Below are 27,662 nucleotides of genomic sequence, written 5' to 3'. Positions count from 1 at the left end.
CATGCCTCTCCCCTTTGCTTACCATGTAAATTGTCCTCTGGCTGAACTCTAGTACTCAGAAACTCATGTTAAATGGATACATTTTCTCAACAAACCTTTTCTGCATTGGTTTCTCTGCCTCAAGCTTTGCTCCAGAGACATAAGTTGGATGAAACAACAGTCCATACCCTGGAGGAGATCACAGGCTGGTGGGATTAAGCTCACTGGTGTCTTGAGTCCAGGCCTGCATTTACCCCAGGGTAGCCTATACCACCTGCATCTTGCACCAGATCCTCAATGATCTGAGCAAGGAAGGGCTGTCCGTTTACCGGCCCATTGAGTGAAAGCATTTCTTCATATTCAGGCATCCTGGTCTGCAAGTTGTTTCCCAGGGAACCCTAGCAGAATCTCCAAGTTACTGTTCTTCTCAATCTCCCAGCTACAGTGAGTTTTATTCCATTAGCAGTCCAGCATTTGAATTGTGATTCTTTTATTTAGGGAAGGCCTTCAAAGACCACGCCAGTTCCACTTGTCTCCTTTTTTGCAACGTGGTTAAGCATATGTCCTTCTTTTTCTTGCTGCCCTCACAGCCCTCTCCCAGATTCCATCCTGTATGTTGGTGGGAGGAGCTAAAGCCAACAGGAACGCAGACTGCAGTACCATGGCTTTTCATGACTTCTTCTTGACTTGGAGAAATCCCATTTTCTCTTAAGCTAGAAGTTGTATGGTGTGAGGAAACATCAAGCATCAATGCATAAGTTCAGCAGGAGAGATAAAGTGGGCATTTCGTCTTGATGGTAAATCTGGCCCACAGAAAGATACTGATCCAGCAGGTAGAAAGCAGATATCATCATGGAACTGTGCCCAACTGCAGCATTTAAATGTTTGCCCTCCATCACAGTGAGCTTTATTAAGCCTTTTCTTTGGAAACTCTCATACTTTTTAATTAGAGCAAATGTCTCCCAGAGATAAGTCTTCCTGCCATGTCTTTTTTTTAAATCTAGAAATCTTATGGAAAGGAAGGGCATTACAACACTTTCCATGGGAAGAAAACTATGTGGGTGTAAGAAATATTTCCAAGTTGAGTATGTATTTCAATCATGTGGGTTTTTTTCAGATTTTTTGGAGTGTAGTTGATTTACAATGTTGCATTGGTTTCTGGTCTACAGCAAAGTGACTTGATTTTATATGTATACATACATATGTATACACACAAACACATATATATATATATTCATTCTTTTTCAGATTCTTTTCTCATATAGGTTATCACAGAATATTGAGTGGAGTTCCTTATGCTATACAGTAGGTCCTTGATGGTTACCTGTCTTTATATAGTAGTGTGCATATGGCATATGTTAATCCATGTGTCTTATGAAAAAACAGAATACTTCAAGGGTAGCAAAAGATATGGGAGAGGTCTTTTAAACTGATTCTAATGAGATATTCTTTTAGATCTATCCATGCTTAGAGCTGACACTTAGTTTTAAGGAAATTCCATTTTTGTGCATATTAAAATTTGGGAAATCAGAAACCTGCTGTGAAGTGGACTCAATCTTAGAACCCATAGCATAGCTGAGACCTCCTATGAAAAGGGCCTGGGAGATGTTAGGAGCCACCAACGAGCCTCTATCTCCTCATCTGCAAAATGAGTAGGAGCTCCATTTGGCCTCAGAAACTTTGTGGTTTCCCCAGTGCTTATATCTTTTATAAGCTTAACTTTTCTTAACTTTTGCAGAATGAATTTCCAGAAAAGTTCTTAATTCAAGGTCACTGAATACTCCGATCAGAGCCCAATACCATTTCTTCGTGGCTTGTGTATTGGGTTGGCCAAAAAGTTCAGTTGAGTTTTTTCATAAAGATGTTACAGAAAACCCAAATGAACTTGTGGGCCAACTCAATATAAACAGTACATTTTATGCCAGAGTGTCTTACAATGGGTTGTTTATGTTTCAATAAACAAATTTTATATTCCACCATTACCATAGGCTTCCCCACCCCAGGAATCCAAACTTAATCTTTTGAAACTGAATCCATTTCTATCTTGAATGCTCCTGGAGCAAGACTTTGTCAGAAATAGGAGAGAATATACTGCTTCTGTCTCAGGACTTCTCAAGCGCTGCCATCCATCTTCAAATCCACAGGACACACGTGGAAATATTTCTGATAATGAGTTATTAAAACAGAAATGAGAATGGCCACATCTTGAATTATGACAGATACCATAAAGAATAGGGAACTGGAAAAGCATTGTATCTGTGTATCCATCCCAGTTGGTGGTTCACGTGGGACCATCTGTGAGCCGACTTGGAGCCTCTGACCTGAAGTCTCCCCCCGACTGATGCCCTAAGAGGTGGCCTTGTCTGGAAAAAACCTGTCATGATGGAGGCAGAGAAGCTTAGATTTAGATCATGTCTAGATTCTTCACGCCTCCGCATGACCTCAGGCCAGTACTCCACCTCCCTCAGCCTGAGTATTCCAATGTAAATATAAGGATAAAGACAACTTCTATGTAAGACCTTTTGCTTTTTTGGTGAGGATTAAACAAGTTAATGTGCATGGAAGTGCCTGACAAAATACCTGCACATAGTAGGCACTCTCAAAAACGTATTGCTGTTGTACAACATTGGTAACGCACTTTGTGCCACTGAATGGTGTACTTAAAGTTGATTTGAAGGGTAAATTTTGTGTTATGTGTATTTTACCAACACACTCACAGAAAACTATTGCTATACTTGACCATCATCTCTTAATGCCTGAAAGGTACCAGCCACATCTTTAATGTACTGTGATCAAAGAGGCCCTTATCCATATCCACACTGGCTTAGAGCCGCAGAGCAATGCTGCTGGAGGGGACCTTGCAGGTCATCTAGGCTGACCACCCTTATGGTGATGGTCTGTCCCACTGAGCCTGGGATTAGGGTCTTTACACTTGCCCGACTTCCCAAAAGCTTCTCTTCAACAGCCCAGGCATTTTGGCCACAGGAGACCTGGTGATGGTGAATTTCAAGCAGAGCCCTAATGACCTGATAGCCCCAGTGCAGTCAGAGCCTGTGTTCTTCCCCAGGAGGAGCCATGCCTCAGGTTTCCAAGGGGCCAGCCCTACCTTGATGTCCCATCGCCTGATTTCTTTTCTACCACATGTGATCTCTGGTTGGCATGAGACTCTGCTCAACCACAGAAATGCAAATACTGTTTTACCTCTGTTTTCATCCAAGAGAAATAATGTTTTTCAACAGCTAATAGCCATCTTCCTTTTTTCAACTCATTTTTCAAGCTTTACACTGTGAGAGAGTGTGCCACCACTTAGTCTTTGAATTTTGATTATTGAGTATTTTGATTTGAGTTGTTGACATTGATGAAACCACTTGTATATATTTTTATTTCCCAGTGAATTTATGTCTTTTTAAAGACTCTGGTCTGAAAAAATCATCTGTCTTAGAATGTCCTGATTTTAAATTTGTACAGAATCTCAACTCTGGTAATTTTTATCTTTTAGAGAGGGGGTAGGGGGACGCAGCAGATTGAGAGGCCTCTAGTCAACTTAAGCCTTTCTACCCTGGGTGTGGTTTGTCCATAAAAAGCCATGTACAGTTGAAGAGCCAGGTAACCGAGAAGTAAGTCATTTGGCAGAAAGTGTCCTTTGGGGTATGAATTGTGTATAATGCTGTTTTCTTTTGGTTATAGCAAGCGGACGAAACCCTGGATTTTGAAGAACAGATCTTGGAAGCTGCTAAATCCATTGCTGCTGCCACGAGTGCCCTCGTCAAATCGGCCTCGGCAGCCCAGAGGGAGCTGGTGGCCCAAGGAAAGGTTTGTAAACCTTGCTGGCCACGTGGGCAAAGTCGGGCTGCTGGAGCCTCTGAGGACAGAGGGAAAGGCAGCTCCGCGTGTGTTCTGAGCAGGGAAGCCCTGTCGCCCCATCCCTCCCCGAGTTACCCCACTCTGCCCATCACACTGAACATTCTGCTTCAGCTTGACAGACAGAATGAGGGATTTGGCTTCCAGGCCTCTCATCTGCTTCTTGTTAAGGAGAGCTCCCACCCCAGGCAGCCATCAGGGCCTGAACATTCATTTATTTTCTTGCTGTCCATTAGTCTATTTAAAGATGTAAACTGTCATATGTTCCCAGTGGATGGCTATATAAGCACCGTAGTCAGGGGCTTTGTAATACCTTGTTCAGTTCCAGTGACTCTATTCATTTTCTTAGGACTGTTGAGCTGAATGCCATCCAGCTCTGCCGTTAGCATTTTCCTGAGTCCTTTAGTCAAAAAACTGGTCTGTTTTTAAAGCTGAGATTTCTTTGACCTGCTTTATCTCCAGTCACCCATTCCATCTGCATTAGCGTGAAAGCCTAGTTCTTTTTCAGTGATCCAGAGGATTAATAGTACATTAGACTAATCCTGCATGTGGGAAGGCCTTTCAATTGAAAATATTCCATGTGTCCTGTTATGCCCATATGGCATGGAACCACTCCGTCCAAATTACATCTTGCAGAAAAGACTTTCAATCATACAAGCACTATGGAGATCCTGACAGGTTGGGGAAATTTGGTCACCATACCTGTCAGTCACTTCTGTTTGATATTAAAAGACCTTTACTGTCAGTTTACAGATGACAGATGTGATTGTGTCTTGAACTTGCAATAGGGATGGCTAGGCTCAACTAGTGGCCTTCCATTTTCCTCCATGAAGTCTCTCTTAAGCTTGTTTTTGTTGTTTAGTCACTAAGTCGTGTCCTCCTATTTCACAACTCCATGGACTGTAACCCGCCAGTCTCCTCTGTCTATGGAAGTATTTCGGCAAGAATACTGGAGTGGGTTGCCATTTCCTTCTCCAGGGGATCTTCCCGACCCAGGGATTGAACCGTTTCTCCTGCGTTGGCAGATGTATTCTTTACCACTGAGCCACCAGGGAAGCTTAGCCATGTCTTAATCCAGCCTACGTACACTGGCTCCTCTTTCCAAACCATTGTGTTCCAATTTGATGTATGTACATCTCCCCAGCCAGCATAAATCTGTCCCTTTTACCCTTCTCACTTATCCCCTATTGATGGAGCAGAGTGCCGTCCTTACTCACCTAGGACTTGTTAACTGGTTGATGTGTAAAGACCAAATATGGATCATTGAGAAGAACGTCCTACCTAGATAGTTCAGTTCATCTGCGTCTTGATGAAGACTCATCTGCGTGCTGGACAGAGGGCTAGATACTAAAGAATTAAACTCGAGTATGGCCAAGGCTTTGTCCTCCAAGGAACTTATATGTTCGAGCATTTAAAAAGTTGGTAACAGAGGTTCTCAGAGTTGGATATGACTTGGCGACTGAACAACATCAACAACAGTGGTTCAGCTGGATTGGGGGAACTGTATGCAGAACCCTGGGGCCTCATCTGACCTTAAACAAGCTGTGATGTGATGCCTGTAATTGCTAAGAGATCCCCAGTTTCATATTCAAATTTAGCTACTCATCTCTTACCTCTCCACACACCTCCCACCAGTAAAGGTATTTGTTCCCATGGCTCCTTCTACATCTGGTCAGAAAACATTTTATTTGTTGCCATAATTTCTAAATAGAAACAGAGATCATCCTACTCCCAGCTTCTTACTTCTCTCCCCACCCCTGACAAAATGGTCTGTATTTCCTTAAGACAAGCATCTGTGCTCAATTGTACAGAGATGTACTCCTTTTTTAACATCATCTGCCAGAAAGTCACAGTGTGACTCCCAGAGTCAGGACTAGGGGAGATTTCAGCTTCCCTCACCTCTTGAATGAAAAGGCCTCCATGGCTCCCATGTTAGAAATGGGGAAGGGTCAGCAGAGGAAACAGACATGTCAAGATAGCCCCATCCATCGTTCCTAAGCCATTTTCCCAGAAATGTGGTTATATGGAGGCCGTTGAGAGGGTTTCCAGTCACCTTCTTGTGACCCAGGTGGAAACTGGCCAGGACCTGCAGTCTTGGAGCTGCTGGGGTCCCGCGTGGGAAAAGGTGACGTTGGCAGGGGTCCCCGGGAGATGTGCGTGTCTGATGAGCTGCTTTTCTGTCCAGTTCCAGGCCATGAGTTAGGGCGTGAGGGGTGCAGTCACCCCGCACCTTCCCACTCTCCTTACCCCTTCTGTGCTCCTCTCTAGGTGGGTTCCATTCCTGCCAATGCTGCGGACGATGGACAGTGGTCACAGGGCCTGATTTCTGCCGTGAGTCACTCTCTCCTTCTTCCCCATTGGCTTTCTGGATCCCCTGAGGGAGGTTTGGGCCGGGGGTCACTTCTCTGTTGACTGTCGCCAGGCCCGGATGGTGGCAGCCGCGACCAGCAGTCTCTGCGAGGCAGCCAACGCCTCAGTGCAGGGACACGCCAGCGAGGAGAAGCTCATCTCATCTGCCAAGCAGGTAGCTGCATCCACGGCTCAGCTGCTTGTGGCCTGCAAGGTGAAGGCTGATCAGGATTCGGAGGCCATGAGGCGTCTACAGGTAATGGTCACTGATGCTGGTGGGAAAATACTCCTGTTGGAGCAGGTAAGTGTCACCAGAGGGTAAGCAGTCTAACTTTCTTGGCATGACCCACTGGACCTTCCATCAGCCAATTCTGTCCCACGTTTCTCATTTCCTGCCACGCGAAGCATGCATCCAATACCTGCCGCCCTGCCAAACTGACGTTCTCCACGTGTACCTTCTGGTCTCATGTCTTGGGGCCCCCCTCCCACCAGACCAATCTTGGTGAAGTTCTGCTCATCCTTCATGACTCATCTCCAAAGCCACCTCTTCTGGGAAGCCCTCATTGACTCCTAGGCCTTGGGGAGTCAGTCCCTTTTCTGCCCTGCCAGAGCCTCTGACCAGACCAACCTTATGGTTCCTGTCACCCTGTACCACCAGATTTATCTGTATGTCTGCCTTTGATGAGACTGAGCTTCTTGGATGCAGGTCCCAGATCTTTATCTTTGCATCTCTCACCCCTAAGATGGTACCTGTTTCAGTGGAGGCTCTCCTTTAGTGTTTGCTAAAGAAAGGAGCCAAAGGACTGAAGAATTTATATGAGATGCTGCTAAGATTTCCCAGAGCTCAAAGAACATACTTAAGAGGGTGACGCATGAATCCTGCCCAGTGGATCTAAGTTTTCCTGATTGTTTTCATTATAAAAGTATTTTAAACACAGTAAAGGAAATGTGGGAATGAAAAAGATAGCCTCAGCATCTTCATGTGTCCAAGGTTATTTTTTTTCTCATCCTATTTTTATCTTATACAAAATGCTTTTGTCTAGTAGTCATCCTAAGAAAAGACATTCTGCCTTTTTTCACTTCACATTTTATTACACTTTTTTTTCCCTTGAAGAAAAGTCTTCATAATGGCCCCGTGCAATGCTAACTGGTTCATTCTTCATGAGTCTCATTTTTAATGATTGCATGACATTCTATCAACTGATTATGCCAGAATTTCTCTTTACACTAGACATATTTGTGTCCAGTTTTCTAGATGTTCGCTATTATAAATGTTGTAATGCACATTGTTTGTGTTGCTAAAAATGCTTATGTAAGATCATAAATGGCAGAAATATGTGAATAATTCCAGTGAAACTCCAGACTTTTGTTGTCATTTCCTAAGTTGTAAAGTGCATTGCGGTCGTTTGGTCCTCCTGTGTCAGTCAATCTCTTTCACCTTCCTTCATTTTTCTCCTGGCATAAACCCAGGGGGAAGTGGGGAGCTGCATGCTTGTGAATGTGTGATTTATGGACTTTGGGGACACTTCTTTGGAAAATGTTCTGAGTTAAGAGATACTTGGGTTCAAGACCTCTACAGATGCCTAGGTTCAAGACCTTAATGCCTCTACAATGCATTAAGTGCATGATCTTATACAAATCATTTCAAACCTTTCAGGCCTCAGTTGCCTCTTTTGTAAAATGAGGATAGAGATGCTGGCACTGGCTCTTACAAGAATCAAGAAATGTGAAAGTGCTTTTTTTGTAAGTCCACAGGTGCAGCTAAACATCACTCTTAGGTCATCATTTCTGACTTAGCTGTATGCTGCAATGTTGTAGCATTGCAATGCTACAATGTAGTCCCTTACAATGACCCAGAGGTTCTCTGGGGCTACACAGACCTCTGTTCAAATCCCAGATCTATAATTTATCAGCTGCAGGATCTTAGATTACCCAACTTCACTTTCTACATAGAAAAGTGCACTAATAATTTCTGACCTTATAAAGCTATTTTGAGAATAGGCACACACATGGTGACTGCTTGTCTAGTGCTAATGGACCTCCCCTTCCCTTCTTGTGCAAGCCCTCATGGTTCCCTTTGGCCACTTTTTTTTAAACCGTTGGCTACTTTAGACCACCAACCAGATGAGCCAGTTAACTTTTTATTTTCCTATTTATTTATTTATTTGATCATACTGGGTCTTGGTTGCAGCATGTGGAAATCTAGTTGTCTGACCACGGATCAAACCTGGGCCCCCTATTTTGGGAGTGTGGAGTCTTAACCATTGAACCACCAGGGAAGTCCCCAGTTAACTTTGAGAAAATGTCAACACTGATGGCTTACTCTCAAGTGCAAGTTCTTGACTCTAAGGGGGCTGGGCAAAGACTATGGGAGATTTAACAAAACCTTGACCACAATGAAAAGGAAATTCCAAACCTCGGGTGGCAGAGATCAAGTCCCCTGGTCCACCCTTGCTGAAGATCTAGGCTGCATGAGGACCATCCCTCCTATAACTGTCTCTACCACCTGCCCCTTTCTTGAGCCTGCAGCCCAAGGCCAGCTGTGACTCTGAAACCACTTCTGTAAAGGCCCTAATTACTGCAGGGCTCCATTCCTTCTGTGGGTGCAGGGAGGGGGGATAGGTTTTGCTCCCTTTATTCCCTCAGAAAGCATTAGGTGATCTCACCAAGCTCTAAGTAACCACTGCTCCCAGTGCTGGGGATGCAGAGACTCGTCACAGCCCCTGCCTTCAAGTTACTCACTGTCCAGGGGCGAGAAAGGCAACCACAAGTGTGATAAGGGCTGCACAGAAGCCAGCACAGAGCATTCCAGGGGCACTTGGGAGGGTGTGGGTAAGGCCAAGGTGGACAGAAGAAGTGATCTCTGAGCCAAGTCCTCAGGTATGCCTCAGCTGGATGGGGCAGGAGGAGGTGAATTTCTCACCCAGGAGACAGCTCATGAGCAAGCTTCTGTTAACCTACGTATCATAGTGCTATAATCATGTGTTCACATAACTGTAATTCCCATAAGAATTGCATGTTCCTTGGGAGCCAGGAAGTGTGTCTCAACCTGATGAATGAGCTAAGGTTAGGTAGATGCCAATGCTGGTAGAATCAATGATGGATGGATAAATAGTTGAGTGGATGGGTAGACAGGCAGACAGATACTACCTAGAGAGAAACTGTGTTATATATAATTGGATGATAAATAGATTCCTAGTCTCATGAACTGTGACTCCATGTCTGTTCTTGCTGAATCCAAATGACTGTTTTTAATGATATCATGTGTGTCTTGTCCCCTCTCCAGGCAGCAGGAAATGCTGTGAAAAGAGCCTCAGACAACCTTGTTCGTGCAGCCCAGAAGGCAGCATTTGGCAAAGCTGATGATGACGACGTTGTAGTGAAAACAAAGTTTGTAGGGGGCATTGCTCAGGTTTGTGATTAAACCCAGACAGTGTTTACTCCCAAGATGAGCACTGAGTTATAACAGAGACACAAAATAACAGTGGCTTAAACAAGATGGGAGTTTATCTGTCCCTGGTAAGACAGTCTTGGGTATAAGCAGTCTAAGAATGGTATGGCGGCTTCTTTGTGTCTGAGATCCAGGTTCCATCTGCCTTATCACTCCACCATCCATGAGATGTTCTCTTGGCCACTTGGTCTGAGATGGCTTGATAACCGCCTCAGGGTTTCCAGCCAGCAGGAAGATGAAAAGTTAGGGCAGGCATGACTCTGAAGTTGTCTGCATCACTTAATTCACATGCCATTGGCCAGAACTTGGTCGCATGGCCAACCTAGTTGCAAAGGATACAAGGAAACGCAGTATTCTTTTCTGAGTAGCAGTGTGCCTACCTAAAAATCAGGGATTCTCTTATAGAAAAGGGAAAGAAGAGAGTTGGAGGACAGCAATATTATCTTCAAATGTTGCATTTGGAGCTGCTACTCCAGATCTTTGGCCTTAGAGAAGGAATGAACAATGACCCTCTCCCAGAAGTTTTACAAAAGGGGATGGGAATCTGACTTATGCGGGCCTGCATTCTTGTGCATGGGAGTGGGGAGGAAAGGTCAGGAAACTGGGCTTGCAGTTTGGGTGTGTTCATATAAATCCTTCATGCAAGATGTGTTTTCCACCAGGAGCAGTGAGGCTCCGTGGCTGAACTTACTCATTCCCACACCTTCCTTCGCACTTCCTGAACCATTTCCTGTATTTGGAAATACACTGGATACATTTTTGGAGAAGGAAATGGCAACCCAATCCAGTATTCTTGCCTAGAGAATCCTGCGGACAGAGGAGCCTGGTGGGCTGCTGTCCATAGGGTCGCACAGAGTTGGACACGACTGAAGCGACTTAGCATGCATGCATGCATTGGAGAAGGAAATGGCAACCCACTCCAGTGTTCTTGCCTGGAGAATCCCAGGGACAGAGGAGCCTGGTGGGCTGCCGTCTTTGGGGTCACACAGAGTCGGACACGACTGAAGTGACTTAGCAGCAGCAGGATACATTTTTACCAGAATCTCTTTCTCGATACAGTAGTTCCATGAGAAATTCCATGAAGAAGGTTCTGTGATCCAGCAGTTCTAGGAATGGCTGACCTCTGTTCTCCTTCCTCAGATATCACAATGCTTGTTAGTCTAGCAAGGCTCTGAAAAGACCTTTGCGTTTCAGAAATCTATGTGGCTTTCTAGAGCACAGGCTTACCCTTTCCCCTTGAAACCTATGAACTAATATTCCTCAGATCACACCTTAGAGGCTCAAAATAAATATCTGAAAGCCGTTTAGTAGTTTAAGGACTCTAGCTTTGCCTTTGAGAATACCTGAGATGGGTCCTACTCCACGAACTGAGGCCCTTCGGGAAAGTGGACCCACATCACTTGAGCTTCACATTTCTCTTTGGAACAATGAGACATTCAGTAGGCTGCACTTTACAGTGTCACCATGAAGGTGATGGAACACTCCATGTAAAGTGCTTACACCAGAGCCAGGTACATCGTAGGGATGCAGGCCCTATTGGTTATTAAATCAGTGACCAGATTGGCTTATTGTCTTGGATCACTAGTCTTAAAACCTGAACCGTGGCCCAGAGTTGGGTCTCCAGAGCTAAGAACATGCAGTCTTGGGTCAGTGCTGTGTCCCGCGGTAGCAGAAGCTGTGGGAGCTCTTGAGGCAAGCATGGAGGGGAGGGCAGTTTGCTAGAAACTTTCACACCCCTCCAGCTTATTGCTTTTCCTCTAGATCATCGCCGCCCAGGAGGAAATGCTGAAGAAGGAACGAGAACTGGAAGAAGCAAGGAAAAAACTGGCCCAGATCCGCCAACAGCAGTATAAATTCCTACCCACCGAGCTGAGGGAGGACGAAGGATAAGGCCAGAGCCAGGGTTGTGCGCCCCAGGGGGACAGCCGGGCGTGAACTGGACGGACAGCGGTCCTGGGAGGCCGGGCACTGCCCGGGGAACTGCCCGCCTCCCCCTGGGGCGAGCCCAGAGCCCTGAGCGCTCCGGCTGCCTCCGCTGTGCTCTCAGGCACCGGCTGCATGATCGTGATGTCGCACGGTACAGTGAGTCCCACCCAGAGCTCCTCCACCGCCTCCCCCACCTCACCGTATCTCAGGAGAGAGGGGCGCGGGATCACGGATGTTACCAAAAAGAAGTCAGTATTACGTCGTCCTCAGACACTTGTGCTTCTGTCGGTCCTTCTCTAGGCCTGCTGTGAAATCTTCATAGGAAAAAACGAAAACGGCTTGGGGGAAATCACTAATGCCATAGATACTCAAAGATCTTCTTCTCCCTCTCAGGCGAAGGTGGACATTGGAGTTGGACACAGTTCATAAAAGCCAGGAACATAAACCAGTGTGGACTCCAGGAGGGCAACTCAGGCCTTCCTGCCTGTCTCTAGCACTGGTTCACCCGGAGGGTGAACAATACCTGCTCCTGTTTGCACGCTTTATTGCCTCAGTGTGTAAGCTCCTTGTACAATCTAGATCCAACTGGTATTCTGTGGCCCAGAAAATTGAATGATTTTTTTTTTCCTCCATAATCCAAAGGGCATGGGGGACTGTCAGGGCTCGGTGAGCAGGGGCTGTAATAAAATGTGTGGGCTCCTTACTCTGCAGAGGCTGTTTGAGTTCATACAAATTCATCCACATAAACCCAGGTCCTCCAGATGGCAGTCAATACAACAACCCCCACCTTAGGCATTCAAAGTGAGGATTCAACTCCAGTAAAGCCATTCCTTGGTGACCCTGTCTTCTAGGTCCCAAATCAGGTTCTCTGCTCTCAAAATGGTCAGCATTCAGAATTCTGTTTAGAAATCTGTTACCCGCTTTCTAACCCAAGATGGATGTTTTCTCTATGTCCTAATAGTCCTAAAACCTAGACGCATTCTAATACCATTATGAATTTTTAACAACAGAGTTTTGCTAATTAGCCCATCTTAAAAGTGATGACATACGATATTTTCAGAGTTTGTCTTCTGGATGCCACAGTTCAAGAATCTTATATTTCCCACCCCCACCTCCTTTCTCTTTTCAGAGCCCTCTCCTTGGAAGGGTATTTTAAGACTTTTTTGAGCCTTGCCCCAAGATAGTACCTGAAGGATGAATGACTTGTGGGATAGATACTAATGCCAAGTAGCAGGTGTCTTTGAAAAAAATTTCACTGGGGGAAGACAGTGGTGATGGAGGTACATGGTTTTTAAAGTTGGTAACTGTTGACAGCAGTCATCCTCCACTTCTCCAGTCATGTGGTCTCACATCTCATATTTCATTCACAGGACAGTCTGAATATTTTACCTGGGAAAAGCTGATGTTTTGGTCCTCAAAAAGTATCACCTGTAGACCTTGCCCAATGGTCCTGCTTTAACAGACCTGGCCCATGCCATGGTTGTAAAATGCTATTAAACTTTGGATGGCTCCTCCTATTTATAAGAGACTTGTAAGTGCTCCACATAGAATTTTTTCCCAGGAAAGTAGGAAGCTACAAGAAATACAGTATAAATGAGAAGCAAGTGGAGAGAGTCTGTAGAGAGCTGGGGATGAAGGTATCAACTCTAAAGAAGAGGGAGCTGGCGGGGCCCTGCATCTAATGGGAGAAGCTAACAAACTCGTGGCTCGCCCTGCTCAAGTGTGGCCAGCACAAGTCTTCACTGCTGTTCTGGGCTGCACCCTGTCATTTCTTAGCCCGTGGACTGGGGGCTGTCTCCAAGAATCCCTTTGCAGATGGGCGTAGCATGCTTTCTGAGACTCTTAAGAATCAGATCCAGAGGCTCAGGGTCTAGATGTGCTAATGGCCTCACATAGCAGGCCTCTGGGGAGCCCCACCATGCCCCACCATCACCCCCTTGGGTTCCAGACTATGTGATTGCTCCTCTTCTTCCAGCGGTCCTGGGTCACAGCCTGGCATCCCAGGAGCCAGCCAGTGAGTTCTGTGTCCCTGCCTCAGAATCATTTAAAACCTGTCGTGAGTTTGATATCAGAAAACCCTTTGATATCAGAAAGCCAGGTGGAAGGCCTGTCCTTTTTACAACTCCAAAAAACAGGTATGGGACAAAGTTGATTTTGTAGGACCTGTGTGAATATCCTCCGTCTGGCACATTCCGCGGCTGTGAGCAGTGGGGAAGCTGGTTCCCCACCTGGGGTGGTGCTGGTTTTTCATCTGTCCCTCCCCCATCCACCCTGTGCCACATACGTGAGTGGCCTTGTGACTGGCTTGGTCTCTCCCCCTTTCATGAAATGGGGGAAAGGCTGTGCTTCAGGCATGGTGTCATAGGTGATCCTATAGGTGTCCCCGGATGGCAACAAGGGAGGGAGGGTTCCGGTTTTCCTTCAAAGGGAAATATGAATATTTGGGGAGCGGGTGTGAATTTTCATTTCAGAGCATCTAACAAGAAAGTGGTTTCAGATAAGAAGTGGTTCCAAGCCTGGAGCATAAAGATGCCTCTCTGTGTGAAGGGGGAGTAGGTGTGTAGGTGTGTGTCCCATGAGAGGAACTGACAGGAACCTTGAACTGATCTGAAGGTCAAAAAAAGGAACCTGAACTGGAGTTCAGAACTGCTAGGTGATTGGGGAGTCTGGGCTTTGCTGGGTTCTGCCTTTCAAAAAAAGTCTTTGAGTAAGAATGCTCAAGCCAGTTCAGTTGAACAAGCAGCTCTTGTTTAAGTTGCTGGCATCGGGTCAGGTGCAGGCCAGGTGATCAGTGCCAGCAGGAACCTTGGGTCGTAGGCACCGTTCAGTCAGGTGTTGTGAGCCCCCAGGCCGCCTGCAGGGCACTTGCATGGTTAAGTGATGAGCGCTGCGCGCTTTATCCCAGAAAGTCCCTTAGGGCTTCTCATAGGTTCTCCCTGCTGCGTTCTGGGTGTGTTGTCTCTGAGTTTACAGACAACCAAAGTGTATTCCATATTTCTCAGAATGTTGTAACCAAGATTCACCCAGGAGAGTGAACCTTAACACCCACGTGTTCCCAAAGCCACAACCTCGTGCAGGAGCCAGGCAGCAGGGTGAGGTGGTGAGCGAGCCTGCTTCCTCCATGGGTGTAAACCCCCAGATCTTCCCCAGTGCTGAGGTTCTGGACACTGGCTGGGCCCCCGGGGATCTGGCTATCTGCTTCCAGCACAGGCTATCCATATGTTTCAGCACTCAGACCCCTGGAGGAAGTGGCCTGAGGACTGAGGAAGTGGACTGAGGTGATGGCCGTCGCTCAGAGCCTTGAGGGGAGCCCAAGGAACTGGGGGGTATTCACTTCAGGCTCAGAGGCAGTAGAATTCAGAAACCCAGAGGTCCTGAGAGCTTGTCAGCAACTCAAGTCCCACCTCAGCACAGCCTCCTCCAAGTGCTGGCCTCAGGATGGCCTCTGGCAGAGAAGGCATCTTCCCCCACAGAGTCCCCAGCTCCATATTTAAATGTTCCTGAGCGTCCGCTTGGTATGTTATGTTCATGGGCATTAGGAGCCAGCATGTGACAGAGCGACTGTGAACTGAATAAACACTACAAAGAGTGAGTTCTTCTCTATAAAGAGGTTTGGCTTTGCCTTCCTCAGAGCCCCCCTCCCACCACCATAGGCGGCCCTGTGTCGGTCACCTCCTGATTGTCGGTATCTCCTGATTCCAGAAAGCATGCAGTTGGGTCTCCCTTGGCCACGTTCTTTCCAAGCTGAAAAATCTTCAAGGAAGTGGGAAAACGGAGTTCTTCCCCGGGTCGTAATGTCTTTATTGATCTGGTCACATAAATTATTTTTTTTTTTATTCACCAGAAATAAACTTGTAAAGGACTGAACCCGTGTGAAAGTCTCATGGGAATGGGAGGAACATGGACGAGAGGAAGAGGAGACTGTGTCTTTATCATGTGAGAGAAACTCCCCTTTGAGCACTAGCTCTGTAGTCACCAACTTGTGTTAGAGGAGGGGAGAGAGAGAGAGTGAGTGAGTGAGTGTGTATGAGAGAGAGAGAGAGAGACCGAGGCAAAGCCACAGGGAACCACTGAATTCCATACAGCCTTGCTGACTGGAGGAAATTCAAACAAGAAATAGACCCTAAGTAGAAAGATGCTGTTATCTTCCTCTTAAAGAAGCAGGGCCCCAGACAAGGAGTTCAGGCCGTGGGGCCACACACATCCCCTGATGCGAAGGTTGCACAGCGAGATGCATTGTGCAGATGTTGTTCTGTGATCCTGACTCGGAGCCGGACCCCGGAAGGATCGTTTTACCTTCAGCAGCCGAGGCAGAAAGGCAGCCTCCAGAGATTGTGACCCCTCCTTCCTGTAGAGAGTGGGCACGCAGGTTGTTTGGCCAGAGTCCTTGTTTGGGGGAACCAGACTTGGGGAAACTGTGCGGCATTTCTAGTCTGTGAGAGGGTAATGTCAAAAAATCACCATAGCGACGGAGAGAGTGTCACCACTATGTCTGACAGCTAAGAGGATTTTTCCTCTTAAAATGGTGATTTAGAATCACTAAGCCCATTAGTCATGTTTTTCTATCTTTGACTTTAAAATGGGGGTGGGGCTGACTACCATAGACAGGAAGGTGGGAAGTCTGAGATCCAGGAGTGGGTGAGGGGGGCTAATGTTTGTGGGGTGTCCTGGATGAACTGTGCTGGACATGCAACCCCCTCAGCCCTGACCAACAATGTGGAAGGTGCTGTGGCCGTTTTTCAGAGAGACAAACAACTCAGCAAAGATGGGCAGCGGCAGGCGTGAGATTGGAAGCTGTCTGCGGGAATTCAGGCCCTCTGCAGCTAAATCAGACTGATTACAATCACAGATAATCAAAAATTACTCACTGCCCCATCACCTACTATGTGCAGGACACTGGGGACCCTATCTTATTCCTGGAGAAGGTCACAGTCCAGGGAGGACAAACCTGAGCCCAGGCCAGGGGACAAAGAGGGCAAAACCCTGAATAGGAACAGCCTTCGAGCAGAGGACGTTTGGCCTGACTCGTGATGAATTGGAGTTCCTGGGTGGAGAAGCCGGGGGAGAAGGTGAAGGCAGCATTCCAGGCAATGGGAAGGGCACATGCAAAGACCTGGATTCACGGGGGGTTGGTTGCTTAGGGGGACAAGTAAGGATTCAGCGTGGTCAGGGCTAGGGGTGAGCAGCATGGAGAGAAAGGCGGCCAGGAGCCCAAGGAGGGCCTTGCTCAGGCCAGGGCACTTGGGATGGTTAGCTGATGAATCGCTCTGTGGGCGCATTAGAAGAGAGATTGTGTCTTCACAATCCAAGTGTGGGGATGACCTGAGCATGGTCAGCAACTTGGGAGTGAGTGGGCCCCAAGCTGCTGGGCCAGAGATGTTCAGAGCAAGAAAAAGGATGAGAGCCAAGCCACCAAGCCTTTCAGGGAGGTCCCATAGCAAGAAGGCCCAATGCCAGGGGTCGGGACGGGCTTTGCTTAGAGGGAAGAGGGAGTTTTGTCTCTAGATGGCCAGCGCTTACTGTACTACTGTACCGGTAGTTGCTTGTGCCTGGGCACGGACCTTTATCACCCCTTGAGTCCCCACCACAACACGTAAAGCATGACCCATGTTGTTATTTCCCAGGCAAGAATACTGGAGTCGGTTGCCATTTCCTTTCCCTGGGGATCCCAACCCAGGCATCGAACCTGTCTCCTACATTGCCAGGTGGGTTCTATACCACTGGGGCACCTGGGAAGCCCAAAGCATAGGCACTCTTCCATCCTTATTGTATAGATAAGTGTGTTCTTGCCTGAAAAATCCCGTAAACAGAGAAGCCTAGCAGGCTACAGTCTGTGGAGTCACAAAGAGTCAAATGCAACTGAGCACACACACAGACATAGATAAGACTGAGGCCCAGAGAGGTTAGGTAACTTGCCTCAGGCCACACAGCTAACAGCACTGGGATCTCCCAACCATGGTGTTAAGGTCACACAGCTAGTCAGTGGCCAAGCAGAAGCTGAAACTCCAGTTTGTTTCCAAAGCTCATTTTTAGCTAAGAGTCGATGGAGAAGCTATCTGAGCCTGGCAGACTGGATGGAAATTAGGCAGAGGTGAAGACAAAGACCTTGGGGCAGAGGGAGCCACACGTCATGGGTAGAACCTGGGACATCCAAGAGGGGCTGCTGGGCAGGTGGGGACGGGGGTCGCGGGGACAGTAGGGACCACGGGAGTCGGTGGAGTCTGCGTCTGTATGAGGAACACGGGGCGGCCTGAGGGTCACTGAATGGGCACCTGGCTAAGGAGCTTTTCTTTTTTATTTTATTATTATTTTTTCTTATTTTTTTCCCATTTATTTTTATTAGTTGGAGGCTAATTACTTTACAATATTGTAGTGGTTTTTGCCATACATTGACATGAATCAGCCATGGAGTTACATGTGTCCCCATCCCGATCCCCCCTCCCACCTCCTTCCCCACCCCATCCTTCTGGGTCTTCCCAGTGCACCAGCCCCGAGCACTTGTCTCATGCATCCAACCTGGGCTGGTGATCTGTTTCACCCTTGATAATATACCTGTTTTGATGCTGTTCTCTCAAAACATCCCCCCCTCGCCTTCTCCCACAGAGTCCAAAAGTCTGTTCTGTACATCTGTGTCTTTTTCTGTTTTGCATATAGGGTTATCATTACCATCTTTCTAAATTCCGTATATATGCGTTAGTATACTGTATTGGTCTTTATCTTTCTGGCTTACTTCACTCTGTATAATGGGCTCCAGTTTCATCCATCTCATTAGAACTGATTCGAATGAATTCTTTTTCATGGCTGAGTAATATTCCATGGTGTATATGTACCACAGCTTCCTTATCCATTCGTCTGCTGATGGGCATCTAGGTTGCTTCTATGTCCTGGCTATTGTAAACAGAAGACATACATACAGATGGCTAACAAACACATGAAAAGATGCTCAAAATCACTCATTATCAGAGAAATGCAAATCAAAACCACAATGAGGTACTATTACACGCCAGTCAGGATGGCTGCTATCCAAAAGTCTACAAGCAATAAATGCTGGAGAGGGTGTGGAGAAAAGGGAACCCTCTTACACTGTTGGTGGGAATGCAAACTAGTATAGCCGCTGTGGAGAACAGTGTGGAGATTCCTTAAAAAACTGGAAATAGAACTGCCAGCAATCCCACTTCTGGGCATATACACCGAGGAAACCAGATCTGAAAGAGACATGTGCACCCCAATGTTCATCGCAGCTTTTCTTTTTTAATATACAGGTTACCACAAGCCTGGCTTGGCTCTACTCTTACCTGGTGTCTCAAAAATCTTGTTTCGGGGTCTTTTTCTCTCAGATCACAATTCTCTCCTGAGTCTAAACCACCAGTGCTCAAGAGTAACCCTGTGGTTCAGAGCAATTCAACCGTATGTTTTTGTTTGAACACTCTCCACCCTGAGCAGGCCAGGATTCCAGCAGGTTTGCTCCTTGAATATCCCAAAGCAAGAAGCTATCAGAGCCTGGAGGCAGAAGTACCTGGTGGGTCTGGCAACTTATGTGTGTGTTGGGCTTAGGGGTAGGGGATGGGTCCAGGCCTCAACAACAGGCCTGGGTACAGGCCATTATTAGGAGCTTCCTGTCTGCTTGGGCCTCTCTCTCCAGAGACTCTAGAACTTATTTTTTAGAAAGAGAATTCTGATCAGTAAAGCCCAGAACTGAGTGTTGAAGTTCTTTCTGGGTTCTCTGAGAGGCAGGCCATGTTGTAACTGTGACAGCCCAGGGTGAGAAGGCCTCTGAGCCAGGCCCCCGGTCCTGTGGTCTGAGCACCCCAATATTGCTGGGGCCTTCAAGGAGAAGCAGGAAGGAAGAGGCAGACCAGACTCCATGGGCGTGAGGGGAGATGAAAATGGAGAGACTAAAAACCGCAGTTGTACCCTTCAAAGATCTTAAACCTTCCTGAAGAATGCAGTCTCCTGCAAGGGAAGTAAGAACAGTGCAAGTGCCTTCTCTTGGGCTGAGGGCTGGGAGGGTGCAGGGCATCAGGGCAGGAGCAGCGACGTGGGCTGGGAGGAGGCCAGCAGAGGAGGCCCGCAGTTGACGGAAAACAGTTGGGCTGGGGCTAGCTGCCAGGAGCAGGGAGGACACTGGGGGCCTAGGCCTGCAGGCAGGAAGGAGCAGGTGGAGAGAGAGGACCACAGAGAGGCCGGAAGCTGGGGAGATGAGTCAGGGCAGAGGTGTGCTCTGTGGAATCAGCTTCATCTGAAAGGAAGGAGAAGACAGAGGAGCTGAGGACAGAGACACAGCAAAGCCTTCAGGCTGGCTGCTTTCTGCCTCAGGGCCACAATCTTCACGCTCGCCCTTTATGTCTGCCAGCTCACTGTGTGCTCACCTGATGCGTGGGATGTTTGTGCACCATGGAGCCCATTCTCGGTTTGCATCCCCCTGTCTGCAGATTAGATGGTTCCTGCCAAAGCCCTCCTGCCACGGGAGCTATTCTGGCTTCCGGGGAGGAAAGCTCTCAGCACCCAAGATTGTGTCTTCTTTGTTAGGTGTCCTGGCAGGTTGTGACCACAGGGGGCAGTGTGGTTCCATGGGACACTAATAGTGCATTCCTGTTTTCCTTAACGAAAACAAGAGGACATTTTGTGGGAAAATAAATGTAAGAATCATTTTATTAAATTTAGACAAATGTCTTAATTCTCTATAAAGTGTCTTGGGGCCTGTAAGAAATGCATATATTGGGCTGGCCAAAAAGTTCGTTCAGAAAACCCGAACAAACTTTGACCAACCAATACATTGGCTACCTCCAAAAGGCACATTTGACACATGGTTTTGCCCCAGTATTTTTTTGGTTTTTGGGTTTTTTTGCCTTGAAGCACTTTTTCTTTTTATTGCAGTATACTTTGAGGGACAGCTGTTCTAAGGATCATGCCTTGGGAAACCCTGTCCTAAAATCCCAGTGAAATTACTGTTTTGTCCCCCCTGCCCCGTTAGCACACGTGGCTGGTGCTCTGTCTAGTGTTACTAGGTAATATTTCGTCTGTGCAGCAGCCTCATCTAGGTCACAGGCAGGGATCATATCTTGTCACATGTAGCTTTTCCAGCACCTAAAACTGAGCTGTGGATACATGAGAAATTCAATGAAGATTGATTGCCTGGGTGATCATTAGACCATGCAGTTTGCAACCAGTGTTTATGACCTGAGGATCAGCTGTCTTGGACTCCAGCTTGGATTTGAACTTGAATAGACAAAAAAAAAAAAAAAAAATCCAGTCACCATACACCGCAGCTGTTCCTTCCCTTCCCACACCCTCATGGGGCCTGACCATGCCACAGGGCAACACTTAGGCTAAAATAATTTCTCAGAAAATTGCTTTCCTGGGATTCCCTTCCTAAGACAGCTGCAAGGAAGCACAGCTTGATCCTATATATCCTGAAACCTCCTGGTAACACCATTGTTCAGAAAAATCCAGGAGATGGGCTCTAGCCAGTAGGGGGTTCTTAATAAAATATTGAAAACACCTCAGATACTGTGAGCTGATGGCTGTAAAATGGTGCTTATGGCCCAAATCCCAGCGGAATGTGGAGGCCATCTGGAAAAAAGAGAAAGGCTGAGCTGGAGGTTTCTTTAATAAACCCAGAGTCTCCCCCTGCAGCTGAAGGGCACCTGAAATTTGACTCTCCAACCCCTCTTCCTTCCTTTCTCTCGCCTCATAAGGCAGCACCGTGAGGTGAAAAGAGCACACATGGGGGGCTTTGGACTTAAGAGAGACGTGACTTTCAGCAAGTCACTTCCTTCCAAACCTGTGGGGATATGGACTAAACACTGTACTTCACCTCCCAACATCTGCTTATCCTGCGGAGCTGCAGCAGTAATTTGGGAGAGTTGACCGGCAAGTCTACAGCTGGCCTGGTTAGTCCAAGTGTTGGGGGAAACACTGGCTGAAACTGCCTACCCTGGCCAGGCGCAAAGAGTTATCTCATATGCATGAGTTATCTCACAACAGGAGGTCCTGGTGAGGAATTCATAACTCCCAAGCTACCACCAACTGGAAGAATACAGGAAAGGTCAAAAGGAGAGAGAAGACTCTAGTCTATTTGTCCTACCAACCTCCCAGAAGTCTTCTCATTGGAATCCATCTTGGCTGAGCAATGAGCGTGCCACTAGGAAGAACCCTGAGTCATAGTAACTGGCCAGAGACAACCCGGAAACTAACCTCATTACCATAAAACTCAAGGGCCATGTGGCAGAGACGTTCTCCTGGGTTCTCTTACCCTGCTGCTCTCCACCCAGGCACCCCTTCCCAATAAAGTCTCTTGCTTTGTCAGCACATGTGTCTCTTTGGATAGTTCATTTTTGAGTGTTAGACAAGAGCCCACTCTCAGACCCCAGAAGGGGTCCCCCTTCTTGCAACACCATGACCGCACCATTCCTTCCAATGGTGAGTGGTTCTCAGATGAACTAAAACCTGATTTGGCCAAGGAACTGGGAAGAAGTGTATGCTGGGGCATCAGCCTCCCCACCCCCCATCAGTGTTGGATCAAGAAGCTTCTTCTGACCACAAGCAAAATCAGCCTCAGGATGGAACCTTCACCAAGGATGGCAAAGATAATCAAAGAATCTGGGTATTTGGTGATATTGTTGATCAACATGCCTAACTAATTCTTTCATACGTCCCAGTCGCTAACCACATACATTCCTGCCATGTTTAAGCCAGCCTGAGTTGCCAACACAGTGTAATTGATGCCAGGAAGCAGTCACATGGGGAAAGGCCAGCAAGCATCTGGTCACAGAGTAGGTACTCAGTAAAGTTTTCGTTTTGCCTCATGCCTACATAAATGCAATCTTGAGAATGTGTCCCAAGAAAATCCCATGTCTTCCACTTTCAAGAGTTAAATCAGGTGCTCGCCTGTGAGCCTAATATGGCGCTAGATTCATGGCAGGTCTTCAGTAATTATTTGAATGACTCTTAACCTGGGACTCACTTCTAAACGGTGACGTTGGCCATGCCTGGACTCCAGCTTGTGGCTGGCTCAGTGGGAATGGGAAGTGATAATGGATGTGCGTGTGAACAGCAGAGTTCTTGACTCTGGGATGAGCACCAGGAGCACAGGTCCTCCACTTCCTCCACCCCCAGCCTCCATGCCTGCTCTCTCGGACATCTGCCACCAGCAAGGAGGTGCCGTCTGTGGCCAATCACCTACAAAGCAAACCATCCGAGGAATGTCTGGTATGCAGGGTTATGTGCTATGGCGTGAGTTTGTTTTTTCTGTTCATCACTTGGCAAGGGAATCCTGAACTATTTTGTCTGGAGGCACAAGCATAGAGCTGAGGACCCCAGGGGAGTGGAAATTAGTGGGAGGGAGCGGGACAGTTTGGCCTCTGTTCCTGCACCTGGGGCTGCGTGGTGCCATGGTCTACCTGGTGTTGTTTGCTCAGGCTCTGGCTTTTCCCTCTGGTCCCCCAGTGGAAGTCAAGTTGAAATATAGAAGCAGGAATAGCAGCAGGAGGAAGACGCTTCCTTGGGAAGGAAAGTTATAAGGAGAATAAGACAGGCAGGAGGCTGAGCTGTTTATAACACAGATGTGTGTGCTTCAGCTTCAGTGTCTGGCTCCCGGGCTTTGTGTAGGGGACAAAATGTGGTCTGGGAGTCATGGGATTTGGATTCTGGCTCTAGCTGAATGGTCCTGGGAACTTGACTTCTTGGAACTGCTTTGTTTTCATGAATAACAGGCCTTCTGCCATGATTTCAATTGGCTCTGGGTGGTAGATATCCTTGATATTTGATAACTACCAACATTTTGAGTATTAATTACATGCCAGGAGCTCTGCTAGTCATTTACCATACTTGTAAATTTTCTTCATCATGGCAAACATTAAGTGCTTACAACATGCCAGTCATAGTTCTAAGAACTTTATATCAACTCATTTAATCCTCACAACAACCCTACATGATACTAACCACATTTTACAGATGAGGAAGCTGAGTCACAGTAAGTCAAATGCTTTCCCTCTGTTCACATAGCTAGAAAAGAACAAACCTAAAAAGTGAACCCAGGCAGCCTGGATAAAAATTGTATCCTCAACCTCTGTGCTCTATTGTATGTTGTTTTCCTTAAAATCAATGAGGGTATTACCTCCATTTCATGGATGATAAGACTGAGAAAAATCATATGATTTGGCCAAGGTTACACAGCTCTTAAATGATGGAGCCAAGACCTAAAGGTTTTCTGCCCTCTCGATGCGTGAATACACCCAGAGAGAAGACTCTTCGAACACCCAGCATGACCACTACATCTTGGTAGATCTGATATTCGAGGTCTCCATTTGTATCCATGGATGAGGGTGTCAAAATATAATTTTAAAATGAAATCTAAAAAACATGAATCTTATACAAATATAGAGTGAACATACATCAAGGATTTATTGAACTCATTCATGAAGGAACCAGCAGAATGGCAAGTTTCATTCAAAAAGAAAAATATTAATCATTGCTGGAATAGCCTATGTGGGTTATCATTGTTAAATTGATTATCTTATAAGGCAGCGAAACTATAACCATTGGGTTGTAAACTATTCTTCCAGACAAAATCATGGCGCCTCTGTAAGACAAGAATCATCTATCAATACTGTCAATCTCCTACGATTTCACATCTGTTTGAAGTAATCCAGTGCTTCAGTCAACTGGTAAATAGAAGGTCAAAACAAAGGAATATATCCCTAGAAAACTCGATAAGCCTCTAATGTGTCTCCATGCAGTTTTTCTTTTTCCTAACTCCAAGTTTTGTATACTTGAGCTGATGACCACCAGCCCCCCAAGGCTGTTGGAACCTAGAAGAGCATGATAATTCATGTTAGAAGACCACCAGGTTCAAATTGTGGCCCACCACTTTGTGTGCATATTTAACTCTATACTCTCTGAGCCATATTTGCATCATCTATAAAGATTTTTCAAGTTAGGATAACAATACCCTCTCTTCCATCTCACAGAATTTTTGTGAGGATCAAATAAGAGTGAATAAAACAGCAGATGGGGTCAGTCGTTGTTCTGGCCTTTGATTTATGGCGGACCAGCCACTGGGCTCAGCCCCTGCATGTGAAGCTAGGCCTTTGATGAAAAGCAGGCTACATTGCAAAGCCCTTAACTCTCTGGGATGCTCCAGCAAACTCTGGTGCATCCAAACAAGCAGACATCACCTTCATTCCGAGCTAGGAGAACAAGGATTGCAAGAGCCTTTGAAGACCTTAGTCATATAAGGGTCAGAACCGCTGTGAAGGCTGTTTGTGACAATGAAACTTTGGAGGGACACCTCATCGAGTGTTATCTCAGTCATCCCAGCATGAGCTCAGAAGCAGGCGTCTGTCACTGTCTTAACCAGGAGCTGGCAAACTTCTACCATGGGGCCAGATGGTGGGTACTTTAGGCTTGGCAGGCCACACATAGCATCTGTTGTTGCATCACCTTTGTTTTTATTTTTGTCTTTTTAAAACATAAAGGCCAATTTTGGGCTCTCCGACTGTATAAAAGTAAGCAGCAAGCTGAATTTGGCCCACAGGCTACAGTTTGCCAACCCAGGTGTTATTAGCTTCGGAGGCAAGCGAACTGCCCCCGAATTCTGTTTTCTTCGTTTTGCAGCCATGTGAGTTTAGGCGAACTTCCTTATCTCCCTGAGCCTGAATGTCCTTGTTAAAATTTTTTTCGCAAAATACTGGCTGCTCATCTACTATCTTGCCAAGCACAAGTGTTTATGAGGCTGAAATAAAATGAAAAAGTCCCAGCATGTCCAAGGAATGTGGCAGGAGCCTTCACTGCTATTGCCTAACCTGACAGTGGTTTGGACTCCGCTGAGCCAAGGAGGGTCTCCAAAGGGGAGTTTGGTTCCATGACGATGGCCTGGAAGCAGGCAGGGCTACGTGACAGCACCCTGAGGACTCAGATTCAGTTTGTCCGAGGTGGGTTCTGAGCATCTGTAATTTTTTAAAGGATTCATTGATGCGTCTGACCTGCAGTCAAGGATGAGAACTCTGCCCTGCAGGAGTCGCCCACTCACCAGTACACAGACATCTGCTCCAGGTGGGCTGAAAACTGTTGTTCATGCAGACAGCATGGTGTCTCTGCTGGCCTCATTCCCACCCATGCCCAGCTAAGACTGGTGTCCTTCAAAGCAAAGCCTTTCACCAGTCCACTGCAGGTCAAACTCTAGCTCCGGGCATCAGCTCGGAAGACTGTTTCATGTCAAAATCAATAACAAGTGTTTTACTGAGAGCACAGAAATGGCAACAGTAGTGGTGGCCAGATCTCCTGCTGTGACCGCCTCAGGGAAGGAAGCTGGCCTTTCAGAGCAAGGCCTAATGCAAGCCTGTTGTCTGACATGTAGACCAGCCCCCCTCTCCAAGCCCTGGTCATATACTCAGAGGCTGAGGCTCGGAGAGGTCACCTAGATGGCTCAAGGCCACAGAGCTAAGCAACAGTTTTGATAAAGAGAGATATGCAATGAACCTCCAGTGAGAAGATTCCTCCTGTGAATTATACTCCTGTGGTCTTATTGAAACACTTCCCTTTATGGCATTTTCTTTGTGACCATGAGATCAAAACAGTGGAACATTTATGCTGAGAATATCCAAGGGGCATTTTTTTTCTTAATCTCAAAGGCTTATGGTTAACTCTTATTTAAGAAGCAAATGCCTCCTCCCTTTGTGGGAATTCAGACCCTGGGCAGTTCTGAGCGGGAGCTGTCCAAGTTGTCATGAATTTGCTTTTATGCAATAAATACATTCCTGAAGACTGGATAAGTAAAATTATTACTTCATAACTTAAAGGGAATTCCTGTGCACGTTTCAGAGTTTCGTTTGTTTTGTTTTAGACATAGGAGAATCTTTCTGCAAGAAGAATGATTTACCTTTATTTGGTTTGCAAATCTGGATTTTGGCATATTGAATTTTCTTAATTACTTCTGTAATTTTGACTTTCTTTACTGATAGTTCTTCAGTTCTCACAGATGGAGTCTGTTCTTTGTGAATACCAGCTCTTTAGTTCCTAGATGGAAGCAGTAAATGTTTCTTCAAAACCCTTGTGCCAGTCGTTGCTGGACCAGATCATGTCCAGTGCATCATTCACCACTCAACAGCTCTGCAGCATGAGTTGTATTGGCTCCATTTGATAGATAAAGATACTGAGGTACAATATCTTTATCTGCTAAAGGGTAGAAATGGCGTTCCAACCCAGTTCTGTCTGATTCCAGGGCAAGTGGCCTTTCCAAATCAAGAAGCCCAAGATTTTCCTCATCATTGAAAAACCAAAACAAAGAAACTCCATCCTCCACCCCTGCATCCCCTCTGTGTGACACTGAACACTGGCTGTGTAGCTAGGAAACTGGGGTGCTGGGAAGTGGAATGGAGTCAGGGGACCTGTCTTCATATCCTGGCTCTTGGGTCCATGTGTAACTCACCTCCCCTCAGTAAATCTCAGCCTTCCAATTGATAAGAGGTGGGAAAGGGGGTGTGAATTGGACTAGATTGGCAGTTTTCTTCTAAAAAAAAACTTTTTTTTAATTTGGCTGTGCCAGGTCTTAGGTGTAGATCTTCAATCTTCATTGTGGGCATGTGGGGTCTTTAACTGTGGCATGTGGGATCTAATTCCCTGACCAGGGATCGAACCCAGGCCCCGTCCATTGGGGACGCAGAGTCTTAGCCACTGAACCACCAGGGAAATCCCTAGATTGGCAGTTTTCACACTAAATTTTCTTGGAGTCCAGGGTTTTTGGAAAGTTCCCAGAAGCCTCTTCTGCAGCAATGTGTGAAGAGGATGCTGAAAATCAGGACGCTGTACCTGCTTCGACAGAGCTGCTTTTATCTGCTTTCATGTTGGGCTTCCATGTGTATTTCCACTTGGAAAGGTGGTCTGGTGCTTTAAGAACTCAAACACGAAGGCTATCTCCAGGTCCCTTCTAGCCCCATCCCCCCATTAGTGTGTGAATATTAACACCAGGCACTCTGTCCTCTGCTGGGGAGCAGAGGAGCCTGCCCTCTGAGAGCAGGACAGGCAGGGAGGCAGGGCAGGGGAGAGGCTCCCTGGCCACATGAGTGCTCCTCTGTCCAGGGCAGAAGCCCCCTGT

General features: G+C 46.7%; 1 protein-coding gene across 8 annotated transcripts in view; it reads left to right on the top strand.

Moving 5' to 3' along the window:
- The window catches only part of TLN2 (talin 2), a 481,890-nt gene extending 468,798 nt beyond the window's left edge, over positions 1 to 13,092 (top strand). For 6 of the 8 annotated variants that reach the window (XM_070469184.1, XM_070469186.1, XM_070469180.1 and 3 more), the window contains 5 exons: positions 3,667 to 3,792; positions 6,109 to 6,171; positions 6,263 to 6,490; positions 9,476 to 9,601; positions 11,402 to 13,092. In XM_070469184.1, the coding sequence (XP_070325285.1) occupies positions 3,667 to 3,792; positions 6,109 to 6,171; positions 6,263 to 6,490; positions 9,476 to 9,601; positions 11,402 to 11,530 (672 nt within the window). In that variant the 3' untranslated portion in view covers positions 11,531 to 13,092. The remainder of the gene's footprint in view (positions 1 to 3,666; positions 3,793 to 6,108; positions 6,172 to 6,262; positions 6,491 to 9,475; positions 9,602 to 11,401) is intronic. The other 2 variants (XM_070469188.1, XM_070469187.1) reach the window with 1 other exon arrangement.
- Positions 13,093 to 27,662: the final 14,570 nt, after the last annotated feature.

This window comes from Odocoileus virginianus, chromosome 6 (genome assembly GCF_023699985.2).
Source record: "Odocoileus virginianus isolate 20LAN1187 ecotype Illinois chromosome 6, Ovbor_1.2, whole genome shotgun sequence".
Lineage (NCBI taxonomy): Eukaryota > Metazoa > Chordata > Mammalia > Artiodactyla > Cervidae > Odocoileus > Odocoileus virginianus.
The sequence above is the reverse complement of the archived record's forward strand: the minus strand, read 5'-3'. Positions and strand labels throughout refer to the sequence as shown.